At 38.7% G+C, this 15958-nt stretch overlaps 2 protein-coding genes across 3 annotated transcripts; both read right to left on the bottom strand.

The window, feature by feature from the left end:
• Nucleotides 1–619: 619 nt before the first annotated feature.
• Nucleotides 620–6185, bottom strand: cxxc1b (CXXC finger protein 1b). Its single transcript, XM_069678294.1, has 14 exons — nt 6051–6185; nt 4919–5034; nt 4719–4819; nt 4470–4606; nt 3943–4098; nt 3436–3585; nt 3210–3317; nt 2948–3126; nt 2427–2634; nt 2131–2241; nt 1979–2028; nt 1803–1899; nt 1509–1661; nt 620–1235 (listed from the first exon to the last, which is right to left on the bottom strand). The coding sequence occupies exons 1-14, from the start codon at nt 6051–6053 to the stop codon at nt 1089–1091; spliced, it is 1716 nt and encodes a 571-aa protein (XP_069534395.1). The 5' UTR covers nt 6054–6185; the 3' UTR covers nt 620–1088.
• Nucleotides 6186–8745: 2560 nt separating this feature from the next.
• tfe3b (transcription factor binding to IGHM enhancer 3b) lies at nt 8746–15860 on the bottom strand. Of its 2 annotated transcripts, none has more exons than XM_069677683.1 (9): nt 15670–15860; nt 14159–14384; nt 13834–14058; nt 13300–13395; nt 12423–12534; nt 12234–12290; nt 11866–11941; nt 11541–11706; nt 8746–10862 (listed from the first exon to the last, which is right to left on the bottom strand). In XM_069677683.1, the coding sequence occupies exons 2-9, from the start codon at nt 14348–14350 to the stop codon at nt 10398–10400; spliced, it is 1389 nt and encodes a 462-aa protein (XP_069533784.1). In that variant the 5' UTR covers nt 14351–14384; nt 15670–15860; the 3' UTR covers nt 8746–10397. The 2 variants fall into 2 exon arrangements, with proteins under 2 accessions (XP_069533784.1, XP_069533785.1); XM_069677684.1 differs by having other exon boundaries at nt 11541–11688.
• Nucleotides 15861–15958: the final 98 nt, after the last annotated feature.

The raw sequence follows: 15958 nt of genomic DNA, 5'->3' as shown, positions 1-15958 counted from the left end.
TTATCTTGGTGGACAAACAATGCAAAAAAATGTCTTTGCACAGACAACGGTATAAAATTATTCAACATTAATTTTTTAGCTGACTGCACACCAAGCCCTTCAAATGCTAAAGGGCTTACACCGCATATTGCAATTAACTTGTCACTACAACGAATCGAATATTTCTTGACTTCCAACTAATATCAAAAATATCACTGAAAGTTAGTCAGGATTTGAAAAAAAAAAAATAGGATATCCATTTGAAAATGTTAATAAATCCCAAATTCAGGTGAATTAACATCCTACTTAGTCTAACATGGCGTACAATAATTGTTTTTGTGATAGATTGTTATTCTTAATAATACAGCTGCAAAGTGTTCTCACTCGACGTAAAGTAACCCTTCATTAAAATTAGAAAAGCAGCATAAATACAGTATGTTGAACACATGAATAACACTCCATTATACTTTCACTTCATGGTTTGCAAAGTATTCCAGAGTGTCTTGAGCATCTTCCTGGAGACGATCTTTTGTGGCAGCCTGTTTTCATCTCAATTATAAAAAAAACAAACCTTAGTTAGATGTTTTTATGGGCATATTAAAAACGGAGAAAGACACAATAGATGGAAGCAGACTGGTTTTTATGTAGACAATCAACTTAATTTTAAGAAATCCTTGTATGAGCCCAAATCAGCTTGAAGATTACAGTGCAAAGCTCAGCATTTTACAACGGTCTATTCTGTTGTGTCAGAAGACATTGAGGAAAAGGTTCTTTTCTGAATTAGTACAAACAGAAGGTAAAGTTATAGAGTTAAATAGAAATTAAGATACATCATTCACGCACACAAGCCCTGGCGCAAGTTTAACGTGTTTATTCAGAGCAATCATACCAAAAACAGCAGTTTTAAATCAGCAGTACATCTACCAGTCAGGGAAAAATATATATATATGCATAAACATCTTAAAGTTAATACTCATACAAAGATTTTAAAATAACTTTCTAGATAGAAAAACAGGTTTTCATCCAAATGGTAGTAACTGTTCTGCAAGTTTCAAGCCATTTTATATACAGGGATCCTCAGATCCAAAAACAGATGCAGACAAGTTCCACTACCTATCCTTGTTGCTACGGAGATCCGTCGTCAAGGGGTCGTGCTGAATAGTTTGGTGCAGCATGAGAGCGAGCAGACCAGCTCTGTTGGTCATTGCAGTCCTGACATTACGCTCCTGTTCAAACAGCTCATCCAGCTTGTACCACTGTGGGTAAAGTAAAAAACATTACTGTTTGAATTGTTCTCATAAGTCTGATTGAACATCAGAAAGTCAGATGATTACTATAGTGAATGGAGGTTAAGAGGTTTTTGCTTTGAACACATACAGTTTTATGTAGGAGACATGTACAGAAACCCTTCCTATATCTCATTGTACACGTTTTGTTTTTTATTCTAAGAATGAAAACCTGCAGAGTTTCCAATAAAAAGTCACAAGTTCTGTCTTTAACCGAAGCAACAGACAAAAAGTTTGACTGACCACTCTGACTCGCTCCAAGTCCACTTCTGCTCTCCTCAGCTTCTCCCAGTTGTAATGTTTGTTGCATTTTCTTTTGGAGACCCTGCAGTAATCTCCAGTCAGCTCAAACACATTCTTCACCAGAGGACATCCACAAACCTCGTCCACTGAGACCTAGTCGCCACACAAAGGAGAGAAAGATGAAAAATAACTATCATTATTTAAAGTTAAAGATCCGTCATCAATCAGCAGTTATAAGTGAGTCCTTGAAATCTTACTCGGAGTTTTACAAGGGACTGATGGGTTCCTACTGACCTTAGGATCTCTGGAGTGTTCTGGACACAAAACCTGAAGTCTCTTACAATATGTTTTGCTTTGGGGATTGTATACATCACAGAAGAGTCGGGTTGCTCTGTGGGAAAGGAAATTGTTATTAAAGCATCAGATTGAGGAAAATTGCTTTATACATTTAGAAAATGTCTGCTTCTTACCCTTCTATTCTTGTAGGGTACATGGAACCAAAGGACGTCTGACTCTCATACTGTAGGAGAATGATTAGGAACAGAAAAGTTACATGAAGCCCATATGTTTTGCATATGCTTGATACAATGCTTAAAAGCAGAATGATGATGCTTATAATCACCTTTGCGTAACATCTTTCCATATGTCTCAGTGCCACTTTTGGATTGATGGGATGACTACAAGACACACAGAAAATCTGCAGATCTGTGTCCTCACTATCTCCTTCATTCACCTGCAGGCACAGTCAACGCAATTTTTAGTAGCTTTAAAAAAAACCGAAATCTCGATGACTGATATTTTAAACAGGGCTCTACCTTAAACAGGACTCTAAGGGAACTAACTTAAAAAGCAGTTGGAAAAGATCCAGTTGTGTAACAGAATGATTAAACATTCAGTCTGTTTCTGATGACAGCTCACCTCCTCATCCTGCTGAACCGCCTGCTGCTTGGCCTTGGCAATGATGCCTTCGAGTTCATGAAAGCGTCGCTCCATGTCTGTGAGGCGCATTCGGGCATTCTGCTGTTCCTTACGGATGCGCTCCAATTGCTTCTTACCATGCTCCTCAGCGATACAGGGGCTCTGCTGCCACTGCTGTATACGCTGAGGGAGAATCTCGTAGATCCGGCTGAGGATCAAAATGCACACAGATTTAGGTTCATAAGTGCCAAACAAAAGCCAGTCTTATACTTAAAAATATGACAATACATAAGTAATCATAAAAATGCTGGTGCTTTTTTACCAGTATTTAATTCTTTGAGCACTAGGTGGAGCAATAGTACTATCATTTGAAAACAAAACAGGAATAATAAAAGGACAGTTTACACAGTCTATTTAAGCTCACGAAAGATGTTGCCTTTGTCTGTTTTCAGCATTTCAAATAAAGAATCTGCCCTATTAAAAGTCTGCTATTTCTACTATGTGAAAGGAAGAGTTCTTACTTGGCAGCCAACTTCATACCACAGTCCTCCGAGCAGTATTTAGAGTTGGGTCTTGCTGCTGCCACACAGCTTGGCCCCAGACACTGACGCTGCCCTGTGTTATCTCGGAGCTCGCCCTTCTCACTGTATCTGTTTCTGTCTTTGTGCTTCTGCTTCTGTTTGTGGCGTCTTGACTCCTTCTGCATAGTTCAAAAACAAAGGTAAGGAGACCCAATCTTACCGTATGTGTTACTACTTTTCATCACGTAACCACCAGACTTACTTTCTTGTCAAACTTCTTTTCTCGTCTCTTTACGTGCTTCACCTTCACAGCTTTCTTACGCATCACAGGACTGAAAGGGGGCTCGTCATCATCATCACTACCCCATGCCTGGGTGTAGGGAGAGAAAAAAAACTACTCAAACATTTTTTGATTGAATTCCGCCTCTGAATAAGTGCAACTAAAATAAGGAATTTAATATGCAATATTGTGTCAAATGTTCAGCTACCAAGTTGTTGTTGTTAAGTCCTGCTGCCTTGTACTGCTGGTAGAGATCTGCCTCACTGTCGTAGTCCTCAGAGTACCGTCTCCGTCTGTGGTAGGAATTTTCCCTCCTTTCTTGCAAAGAGAGCTCCTCATCCTTCACTCGCAGCATTTTCTGTTCAAAACAACAAGCAGCAGGTTGCACATTTCCAAAGTAACCACAAGGGACTGCACAAATACATCAGAGATCGCTTTGAACCTTTTAGGTTTCTTGTTCAGAAACGACTTTGTTTTTGAATACCATAAATTGAATGTTATTGAATTCAAAATTGTAGTGGAAGCCACTACATGCATGATGCCATTGTTATTACAGAGAAACTTTCTAGTTATAAGGATTGTTGTAGAAGTTCATATGTATTGACATTATAACAATGTTAAATAATTCAAAATGAACAGGACAGAAGTTTTAAATATACTTCTAAGCTTTGGTGGAATCATCTTATTTGACAACAACAGAGGAAGAGACACTCACCCTGGCTCGAACCTCACATTGCCTAAACCTGCACTTCTGTCTGATTTTGTTTGGGCCTCCAAACTTCTTCATGTCCTTGCAGAAGTCACACTGGGCACAGTCCTCAGTCCTTCTGCAGGGCTCACATTCCCCACACATACGGACTGAACGCTTCACCTGTGAAAAATTAAACATTAGATAATGAAACCATTAAATAATGAGGACTAAGTTATTAAACTAAAAGTTGAAGATGGGTGGGTGAGCCTGTAACACAAAGCCAATTTGTCTATGGCTTGTTTGCTTAAATTTGGTTGACTTGTTAAAAAACATCTGTGCAAAATGATCAGAGAGACATAATATCAGATTTTAATGACTTTGTTTAACTGAGCTGCTCTTAAACATCTGATATAAAAGCAAGGATTATGGAAGGCTAAATTGATGGCTGACAGAAGTGACGTTGTAATTTTAGTCTGTTATGACATTCGTCACTTTCATTTACATTGCTTTATATCAGGCACTTTGTAGTAACCTTGTTCACTGTGACTTACTTTAGATCCACGCCGCCTTTCACTCTTGTAGTCTGGAGTACTCGGGGTGCTGTAACCTTTTTCAGTTCTGTCAGGCTCAGCTTCCTTCTCCCGGTTTTTCTTTGATCTATACTTTATCTCCAATGAGGAGTTTTTATCTGATGAGAGTTACAAAAACATAACAATGTTGTTTATTTTGAATATTTTTGACATATCTAATGCAAAGCATGGTACTCTTAAATGCTGTGATAAAAGAAGATATTTCATCACCTCTGCATCTCATGCAGTACCATTCTCGTATTGCCTTTGCCGTCTTCTCTGTGATGTTAATGCAGTGGCCATGGAACCACTCATTACAGTTATCACAGCCACTGTCAGTCAAAGATGCATATGAAAATTATATATGAGCATGGTAGCATTCATTAGTACAAGAAGTAATTAAAGTAATTTCATTGTTGTTGTAAACTCACATCATGAAGCAGTTGATGTCCGGTTTCCGGCAGATACAGTACAGTGGTGCGTTCTCTCCCTCCATACTGCTTGTCTCAGGCCCTGGTACATGATCAATGTCTGACATTTCGCTGTCCTGAAAAGTACATTAAGCATTACAACTTATCAGAATCAGCTTTTTTGGCTAACTATGTGGGCATTTACAAGGAATTTGACTCCGGTTTTCTTTGCTCTCGATGTACAGACACATAACAGACATGCTAAACTCAAAAAACAAGGTTAGACAAGGTAACACAGACACTTAAACACTAAAAACTACATCTGAAACTACTATATACAGACCTATGGATACAAATATATTTTACAAACTATTACAAGATTATCACCAAAGATAACCGAGCAGAAAGGTTTATGTGTGTTTCTGCAGTGCATAGCAGCTTGTCAATTCGCCTTTTTCATAACATCTCATACAGAGTATACTGTGCTCAGTAACTGGGGATTGTTCCTACCCAGGCCACTGCACTTGATATCCCCACCTACTAGTCTAATACAAATAAAACAATACACTATTGTGCCATACACTGAATCAGGTGTCACAACAAGCCCACTCCAAGGAATGTACATTAATACAAAAAAAATGTAAACATATCGTGTAAACAAGAAATGGCGTCTTGCAGCTGAAACGAAACTAATACAGACAATTTGATAACGCAGCTACCTTTAGCCACTGTATTATACGATGCAGAGTTTCTTGTCTGGTGTTGAATGTTAGCAATTGGGCAGTCATCCAGCGTCCACAGTATTTAAAGGTAAAATAGCGCCCAGTTCAAGTTAAACACAAACCTACTCGATGTGATGAGCTCAGGTTAGCTCGCACTGTAGTCAGTTAGCATCGGCTAAACTAGTATTTGCTTTACACAATAACAGCTAGCTTACCTTGCTGTACCAAATGAACACAATAAATACAAATTTGCTAAATACAAAAGCTATATTATTAAGAAGACTTATAATTAAACTAAATAAGTACTTTTGATTATAAAATGCTCGCTTCAAATGTAAAGTTAACGTTCGTCTATGTAGTCGGCGAAGTGAATTAGCTAACTTCCAAATCGTAAATTTCACTGACAAACGAGTGCTTTTTTGAATACTTACCATTGTTGGAATCAAAACTGTCTTTTAATCGTACTGCAAATAAAGTGAAAAGGCAACGAATAATTTACAACCAAAAACACTGAACCTATACTAGCTCTGATGCTAGCGTTATGTTGAGATTTAGCATTGCACGGTCATAACATCGCTCACATTCGGCTGAACTCGTTACTGATCGTTAAAAATATCATCGGTCATTGGTCAGTAGTTTTCTTCTCTGGTGGGCCTTTAGAACCCATGATGCAATGTCGCCACCTGATGGAATTGCTACGAATTGCGTTTCAATAAATAAGAAAATACAGCATTCAAGTCATTCACTCTTGAGGAGATAACATATTGTGTCCTCTTGAGCAATATGTAAATATATAAAAACAGGGCCATGACTTTACTTGATATATAACATACTCAATACTTCCAAACAAATAATTGCTACTATTAACAAATAGATAAAGGATAAAAACAGTTGTTCCTGTTATTAAAAAAGGATACTTGCACACACATAATACACACACACACACACACACACACACAGACAAACAGAGAGGGGGGGGGGGGTGGCTGTAAAAGAGCCTTTATGATGCAGTTTCACCTCCAGTGCTAACAGCTGACAGTCACTGATGGATGCATCTGCACTTAGGATGGGATTGCCTACTGCGAGAATGTCCAATAAAAAGTAAGTAAAATATGTTTCTTATAAAACTCTTATCATTCAGAGAGCAATAAGGAGAGATAAACACATTAGGCTTTGTTTATTCCTGTGCATTACAATGATTACATATCTAATAACATGTATCAAAATTACTAGAAAACAAAATATTCAAGACATATTCTTCAGATAGCATTAAATGTGTTTTCCATTTTTATCTGTATGTTGCAAAATGGTCATCGTGTCACATAAGGTAAGAATTAGACATAAAGACATGAATTACTGATGTATAGCAAATTCAACCTCTTACACTCTCATAGCTGTCAGGATATCCATGTGCTACCTTCCATCTACATTGTAAATGTTTCTCAAATGGTGATTAATAATTTATTAACTTCTCAGCAATTTCCAAGATGTCCACTCATCACTAACAGCCACAAAACCTTAGCTACAGACCTGACTCTGGGGCCGTGGTATCTACAGAGACTGAATTTTTATCTTAAATTATATTATTAAATTAAATCAGTTGAGGAAGGGAAAATATTTACAACATCTTATTAATAATGATCGTAAAGGTTCTTAAAAAAAAAAGGTTTTTCTTATAAAATTTAAATTATATTTTTTTGTTGAGGAAATGTAATTTTATCATTTTCACTGCTCTAATTTTTCTCTTGTCCTACCTCCCTGGTTGGACTTCTTTTAATTTTTCAAGTGACTAAAGCAAGTAACGTATTAAAGTGGATGCCACAATGGATGTCAAACTCAATTCGACAGACACAAAGAAAAAGAAGGATGATAGAAGTGACAACAAGTTCCAAGACTCACTTGTTATACCTGACGACTCCATCGCAGGTCAAACAGGTAAGTGTCCAGAGAACAGGGTTTATTGTGAGAAATGAATTGTAGTTGTAACTGTGAAACTTTGAACTTTCTTTTCTTGTTAAACACTTTTCTTCTTGCTGCTATTACCCATAACTTTATCCCATACCATGTCACTTTAGATTGTCACTTATGTCACTTTTGTATACCAGTTGTATATATATCTCTTATTTTTATTTTATTTTATTTTTATCTATACCTATTTCTATTTGTACTCGCCTTCTTGCCACTTGTCTTTGTGCTGTTGCAACAACTGAATTTCCCCTCTGGGGAACAATAAAGTACTATCTTATCTTATCTTAAACAGAATCTTTGACTCAAGTCACCAGTTTTTCAGAACAGACCTCCACTGAAGACACTCAAGTATCTTCAGCTGACATCTTTGTGGATGAATTCCCAAATAAAACCATAGGTACTTTATACGATACTATTTTAACAGACATTTCCTCTAAAAATACTTTTCATTAAGATTTCAATGTGTGGTGCAGAAGCCTCCGTTGAAATTAACTTGCTTTATCACCTAAAAGGTGGAGTGAGTGGAGCAGTATCCATCTGTAGCCCATGCTCTGTGGAAGAAGAGCAGCCAAAGCCTCTTGGTGCCCAGCTGCCATCCTCTGTGGAGGCCTGCACAGCCTATGAAGGCAGTCACACATTTACATCGATCAGGAGTCAAGAAAGCCTCAAAACCATGACAGCCCACTCCGAGCCAGATGGTGATGGTAAGGACAAAAATTGATTGCCGTCCAATTTTGATCTCCTCTTCCTTTCAATTGAAGCTTCCTTCTATTCCCTTTTCTCTTGTCTTGCACACTATCTTTCCTTTCCTGAGACCTTTGTGCTGCTTTCCTTCTGGCCTGCCTCTTCTGTCATCCTCTGGACTGTTTACTGGCCACAATGAGAGGGTGTAACGAGTGTGTTTGGTCGTTGTGCTCGTTCCTGTGCGGCTGCGAGCCCACCACCCTGCAGCCTCTCCTGGATGTCACCCGCCACTGTGAACTCTGTGGATGTCTAGGCATCCGTTGCTGCCTTTGTGACTGTCACGTCTGCGATATCTGCCTTCAGGCTACAGAGTGCCTGGACCTCGCTATGGAAATCTCTCAAATGCTTTATCACTAATGCTGGCTGCCAACAAGAAAAAAAACATTCAGACATGAACCAATGGGAATCATTTATTTGTTAAAATCGTCCAAAAGCCAACCTAGAGGGACAAGACACAAATGCTACTTGTTTATGGTTAACAGTCAATGTTAGCACTCATATATATGTCAGGGTAAGACATTTTTAATATTGTGTATGAGCGGAAAAGGATGACCATAACAACAACGCAGTTAGCAGCACACAGGCTGCTTTAAGCTCAAAAACAAAGTAGGGAAGTTCTGAGTGAACAGCAGAGGACATCTTAAAATCATTGTAATTTTAAAACTTAACTAATTTTGCTTTATGTTATCACAGCTTGTAGAATAGTTTAAAATGTAATTACTTAGAGGTTGTGTTGAATGACAAAAAAAATACAGTGCATCAGTGTGAAAGAAAAACCACACATTCATTTACTGTACATAATGTCTCATTTAGCATTTGATTAATTGAATGTCATTCTAGAGTTTGTGGCTAATAATTGCATTGCAGGTTTCACACAACAAACAGTTATACCTTATCACTACAGAGGTGAGGCTAGTGGTTGGTTGAAAAGAAGGCCAAAGCCCTATGAATTCATATTACATTAAGCAATAATGGTTAGATATATTACTTTTAATTTAAAAAAAAACGTAGTCTTGGTGGAACATGCTAACCGGTAACATCACTCAGTGACCGCCAAGGTTTACAAAGACAAACAATCACTGACAACACAGATTTTAGTCTGAAGAAACTATTAAATTTAACTATCATTCAGGTGTAAAAAATGTAGAGAACTACAGTACTATTGAAAAAAGGGAAAAAAAAGTTGTTCTGCATCTCTCATACTGTCTTGCACTTTTATTCACTGTGTAAATATCATCAAAAATAAAACGCTGATTTGTAATTTGTAGCTACTCTGGAAGAAGTCCTGCTTTGGCTAACTAGCTGCAGCAGCGAGAGATTTCCCACTGCTTTTAAGGATCATTACAAATACATGCAACCTGGGCATTCACTGTGTGTAATAGAAATAAAAACAGACAAAAGCTCTCATAAAATGCATAGACTGCTGTAAAATAAGGTGCAATAAAATTGCTCAAAATAAAACATTCTTATATACAATATGCAGTAAATATTTCACAATGTGCCAATTCACTTTATAAAGATCCCTTCTGCAGCTGCTGGTGAAACAACCCAACATGGATGAGCATGTGACTCCTACTAACAAACCCTGATTCCAGTCAGTTGAAAAAAACAAAAAAAGTACAAACAAAATATACTATGTGTTGGCATCTCTTGATCAGTTTGTTATGCCAATGTTGATGTGAAAAACAAATCTCACAGCTTACTTCCCTTAAAAATTAGCACATAAATTCAAGCAAACGTTATATCCCTCTTAAATCTCTGAAGAAAATCTTAAAAACTAATTAAGAACATATTTCATAATGCCATGCCCCTATTATACAATATTCCATTTGAATAAGATTGCATTTCTAAACCCAGACAATCATCTGACCAGCTGATCAGGAACAATAATAATTAGGTCTATATGGCGAAAACATTTGTTAGTTTTGATCATACTGTTAGCTATTTTTGCTTTTCTACGTTCAACTTTACAGTCCTATGAAAAGACTCACGTTATTTAAAGGATAGACCGCACTTCCTGACATTCTTGTCCCTGCAAACAGTCTCTGACAGCCACACAGAGCTTATCACAAGTCCTCTTCCATTTCAAGGCTGCTCCTGCGACTGCTGGTTTTAGAGGCACCTGGTGACAAAGGAGAAAACAGCGGATCGACCAGCCTCCCTGGAGACAGGGTGCACCCATCGTCCATTAGAATGTCTCCCAAGCCGACGTCAGGGTACAGTGCTGATGCGGAGGTGTCATCAAGCTCAGCAAAGCTCAGGCTGCCCAGGTCCAAGGGGCTGCTGATGGTGACTCCTGCAGGAGAGTCTGAGGAGGGCGGGGACAAGAAGGAGGCAGGCAGAGGCTGTCCGATGGATGCAGCGCCCATACTGAGGAGGTTCCGGGAAGAGGCTCCTACTGCAGTTGGAGGCAGAGACTGGCTGCTGTGCTGGACCTGCTGCTGGAGCAGGGAGGGATCAGAGCTCAGACCAGGGGGGTGTATGCTGTTAGCCGTGGAAAATCCATGGAGTTGCGCCTGCATTTCCAGCTCCTGAAAGCACAGAGGCATATTTTTTACATTTTCTGGACAAAGTCATCATATCAAAACACCGCCCAACTGTGCATATTTTCTGTGAAAAGTTTCCTTACAATACTTCACCTTAAAGAAGTAAATCTTGGCTTTGTCACGGGAATGAAATGGAATACCCAAGAAGCAAATCTGAACTTTGGTAATCCAAAGAGGCAGTGAGACACAACTAAGTCCAAGTCGAGAACTAATAAAAAGAAACTTCCAAGCATGAAGCTTCATCTTCTTTGTGACAGTGTTAAGCTAGTGCAGTTACAGTCATTTTACAGAAGACAGTGGAATTATTTTGCAAGCAGTGGTTTTGTTTACACTTTTCAAAATGAACAAACACCTTCCATTGGCTAGCAACTTCTTAGGCCTTGTTATCTATAGATGAGATATTTCCAGCCTTAGTCAAACCAAAAACATTGAGTGATTAATATTTCAGCATCAGAAAATGTTATGCACAAAGGTGGGCTTTGTTGCATGATAACTTTTGCTATAAAAACTTAACAAAACACATCTATACAACACAGGTTCCCATTGCACATTTGCTTCAAACGTGTACCACCTGTGTACGTAGTTCTTACTACCCAAACAAGTCAGGCACTTTATTGCTTTTGTATTGTGGTGTTTGTCAACTGTGTTGTGGCATAAACAAACCTGGATGCGTAATAAAAGACTGTGGTTTGCCTGCTCCAGCTTTTTCTGACGCATCTCAACGTCTTTGGCTCTGTGCTGCTCCTTCTGTAACTTCCTGATGTAGTCCACAGAAGCCTTCAGAATGGTGCCTTTATTCCAACGCATCTCACTGACATCATTGTGAGATCAGTAAATATGAATTATAAAAGGCAGTGAAGAGAAGTATAAAGAGAGAGAGAAAAAATATACTTTTACTACAGCTGCAGGAATGTCAAAAATTAAACAAGTATTTTTGGATTTATTATGTAAAGAGAATGAGCATCCTGTAAAATCTGACTGCACTTACGGGTCACTAGACTTGGGTATCAGAGTGCCAAGCTCCTTTATACGGTCATTTATGTTGAATCTCCGCCTCCTCTCAACTGTAGACAAGAAAAAACCATAAGTTAAGGAGGTGAAGCAAACACTCAAGTATTCATTCTTCAATCACGCACTAAGCAAGTATTATCTGATTAATTGAGATTTGAGCAGACAGAAAGATCCAACAGGTTGTAATCATAGAGGTGAAATGAAAGCCAAAAGAGCATATGCATGGAGGATGTTGTGATTTTGTCACACATGATCTAGTTTGGGATTATATTCCTTGTGTTACTTGTCCACATTAATTCCGGTGTTTAAAAATATGAATAAATGCAGATATTAAGCCTGACTTACTGAGGTTATGGTTGTCTTTCTTCTGCCTTTCTTTCATGAGTGCTTTGGCATCTGCATCTAAAAGACAAATGGTGTTTCACTCAACAAAACTTTTCAACATTTGATCTTCAAAGTGATTTTTAGAGATCAAAAAATGGTCTCTTAATAAAAAAAACTCAAAAAGCATAACTGTAAGATGAGTTACTGTACCAGTAATTTCCCTTTTAATTTTTGGAAGATCAGCAGGGCAGGAGTTGCTGACAGTGAGAGTAGGTGCTGCCATTCCAGGGCTATGGTATACATCCAACAGATTTCCTGGGAGCTAGAGAAATAAAACAAAGCAAATTTAGTATTTAAAAAAGATGTCCTCGTTTCTGCATAAAAGTTAAAAGAAACCTGTTCCATGAGTTCAATTAAAGCTGGTCTCTGTGGAATCACAGAAATGCTATTACATGTTGCACACTGCAAACGTGCCAAAAAGTAAAGCAGGTATTAGAATAACATTTAAAAAACATTTCAAAGGCCAGATATTGTTTAAGGATAAAGCACAAAATCCAACAATTTGTATTAAATCCTTACATATTACAGTTGATTTTCTGGTGCTATTTCAAAAATCACACACAAAAAAGTTACCTCACTGTGCTTCTTTTTCTTTTCCTCCAACAGCATCACCATAATCCTCATTTTTTGTTTAGTGGCAAAATTTTGGCAAGCTCTGTCTATCTGACAGATTAGTTGTTAAACTGGCTGCCACAATGTACTTTCTATGAGCACACTCCACCTTGTTTCACTTCTCCCTGTCTGGTATCCACAGAAAGCTTTGCCCCGCCCCGGCAGCACTTTTGTGACGAATAGTAACTGAGTGCCAAAAGTGTATATTTACTCCTATGTCTTCAGAACTCCTCACATGACAGAGATTGTCCATTCACAGAAAAAACACTTTAAATATGAAAATTTACTGATTAAGATTTGCCTGAAATCCACTGTGTTATCCTGTCACAGTACATCTAAAGAAAGCCCTAACAAGTCTAGAAGAATTTATTAAAAAGAAGTACACATGGTAAAAAAAAAAAATTGATTTTCATACCGTGCTAGGCAGCTGAAGACCTGAGTCAATCAATGTAATGATGTCGTCATTAAAACTGGATTCAAGACTAATGATGTCATCGATCACATCATCAATCTAGATAAAGCAGATGAGAGAAACTCAGTTAATTGAGACTTTTATATGTGAAAGTAAAACAGTCGAATATTCTCTGTGAAGCCTTAAGACCAACTGTACATTCAGACAGTTCTACAGAGGCCTGATTTCAAAAAGAGGGATGTGTTCAGGAGAAGTGCTGGTTAAACTGGGGGTGCAGTATTTAACATGTTATTGTGACAACAGGCCAACAAGGGTACGATAATAAAGGCATGCATCATCACAGTGGGACCTTTGGGTAGATCATTGCTTAGCAAACAAAAAGTAATTAAGCTAGAAGTGAGCAGGAGGTTAGACATTTAACTTCTCCAAAAATGCACTGTAAGTTTGCGGAAAGGCAACTATTGACAAGGTTGTGTAATCTGCTGTACCAGCAAATCAAACCCACACACAAGAAGTTAAAGCAAGAATTTGTCATACTTCCTCCTTGTTGGATCCAATGTTAAGCAGAGCCATGGGACTGTTAGGGGCACTGCTGGCAGTAGGAGCAACTTCCGGGGCAGAACTGGACTGCAGCACAGGGGACACACCCATGGTCTGTGTAACGGCCATGTTGCCCAGAGTGGTCGAGAGGTACTGCTTCACCTGTTGCCTCTGTGCTTGCTGGATGTGGTACTTTGTGGGGTTCTCCAAGTGGGTCTGCACCTGATCATTTAAAGAGGTGTTAAGGGCTAATGTAATCTCATAATCAGACTTCATTAAGTAAAAATAACAGGTGAGGAAAATACAAAAAGGACGCTCTTACTTTCAGCACCTCCACAGGCACCTGTGCTGGAGGGGGGCGTGCAGCATTTGGGGGCAGTGTGACAGAGATGGCTGGAGTGGAGTCAGAGGCCCGGAGCTGAGAGGCAGAGGCCTGCTGCTGGGCCTCACGTCTCTCCTGCTCCTGGGCTTGTTCTCGCATCAGCTGCTGGCGCAGTAACACACGTGACGACATGGCTAAAGAGAGGTATCAAGATCTAGGGATGGAGCTGGGAAACAGAACAGATAAGTATTAAAGATAGGTATTACCAGTGGTTTAAAGTATGTAATGTAATTATGTTAATACACAACTCAACTCCTTAAAATCCTCATCTGTAGAACTCTGGTGATGATGTTTTGCATACAAATCTAGTTTTAGCTACACTTTTGATTTGTCACAAGAGATGAAATTGAAACTGAAATATTGTATTTGGTTTGAAACAAAAAGATACAAATGTAATCTAGGCATAATCAATACAAAAACCTGAACAGAATAAATTACTTGAAAAATGATGGAGGAAAGTAACATGGTATCACATAAAAAAATGTATGTTAACATATGATGTATGTAAAACATGTACAGCAGGACAGAAATCGTTCCTTATCTAACATAACTACAGATAATTATTTTGTGCGTATAAAATTATTTGGAAATCAAGTGAGGGAACCATTGGCTCAAAATGATCCCAAAACCAATCATCATATAGCAATAGCTAGACAGGTTAGAGAGGATTTATTCCTCTATTTTCTGCCAACCAGCACCTCACACCCACATCCCATAACTGCAACCGTCCGTTACATCCCTAAGGCGTTCAGTTAGGGTCACTACCGTTAATACAGTCTATAGAGTTCTTACACAATCGTCTGTGTATAATCAGATTTTAGACTTTGCACACCGTCACCTTTCGGGTAGTTACATTCACTGCCTCGGAATAAAAGGGACTACTACTTTTTCCACTCACTAAACTTGAAACAAACAGATCCCACCATGTCGTTAAGGTATAGCTAACTGACAGCAGTAATGCTTCAGCCTTTGGGTCAGATAAAATATGTGGACAGTGCCAATGTTTTTTTCACCATTAACAACATACCATTAAAAGGCTGCTTAACTTCATGTAATTTTGGTTATGACCCATTCAGTGCGTTACATCAATTGGTTAGCTAGCTTACTTTTAGCTGTTTTCGTAATCTCTATTTTTAGCGAGCGCAAGCCTCCTGTGTGGACACCCTGAGAGCTCAGCGCTGCTCACGGGCCCACGAGCTAAGTGTGGACAAACAACTATAATGTACATCGCAGACAAGAAAGGCTTTTTAGTGACCCAACAGCCGTCAACTGGCGAGAAGTTAGATATTTCTGTTTAAAGCAGTGGCGTGTCAGCAGCGCCGAAAGGCAGTAATGTAAAAGTGAAAATAGGAAGTTGCAGTAAGCTAGTTAGCTCGATAGAGCCCTATACTTGTACAAAAGCTAACGCTTCATAGCTAGAGCACTCATTTTAGAATAAGATAAAAACGTACTGTTATAATAGGCTTGTTTTATGTAATCACATCCATAAGCCTCCGAGGTCCTCCGTTTTCTTGCACATTTTTAGAGTCGGTGAAGCTCTTCAAAAGTCGCTAACTTAGCCACGGCGCCAGTGTTGTTTACCTTAGACCGACGGGCTGAGGTCATCCTGCGCGTTTCACCCGGAAGTTCTTGACAGCTGTGAGGGTCCTGGATTTTCAAAACGTCCTGCTTGGTGCACTTTAACTTGAGTGAGAAACCGTTAACATAGTAGTATTTAAATGCAAACCATCATAATTGGGA

This window comes from Semicossyphus pulcher, unplaced genomic scaffold (genome assembly GCF_022749685.1).
Source record: "Semicossyphus pulcher isolate SPU_LCO1_2020_fin unplaced genomic scaffold, fSemPul1.0.p SCAF_3, whole genome shotgun sequence".
In the NCBI taxonomy this organism is placed as follows: domain Eukaryota; kingdom Metazoa; phylum Chordata; class Actinopteri; order Labriformes; family Labridae; genus Semicossyphus; species Semicossyphus pulcher.
The sequence above is the reverse complement of the archived record's forward strand: the minus strand, read 5'-3'. Positions and strand labels throughout refer to the sequence as shown.

Coding starts and splice junctions, on each gene's coding strand:
- tfe3b (XM_069677683.1), bottom strand. CDS start 14,350: ATGTCGTCACGTGTGTTACTGCGCCAGCAGCTGATGCGAGAACAAGCC. Junction 14,059..14,158: donor TGCCTGTGGAGGTGCTGAAA/GTAAGAGCGTCC, acceptor TTAAATGATCAG/GTGCAGACCCACTTGGAGAA. Junction 12,535..13,299: donor GTCTTCAGCTGCCTAGCACG/GTATGAAAATCA, acceptor TTATTTCTCTAG/CTCCCAGGAAATCTGTTGGA.
- cxxc1b (XM_069678294.1), bottom strand. Junction 4,607..4,718: donor GTACTGCATGAGATGCAGAG/GTGATGAAATAT, acceptor AACTCTCATCAG/ATAAAAACTCCTCATTGGAG. Junction 1,900..1,978: donor TACCCTACAAGAATAGAAGG/GTAAGAAGCAGA, acceptor CCTTTCCCACAG/AGCAACCCGACTCTTCTGTG.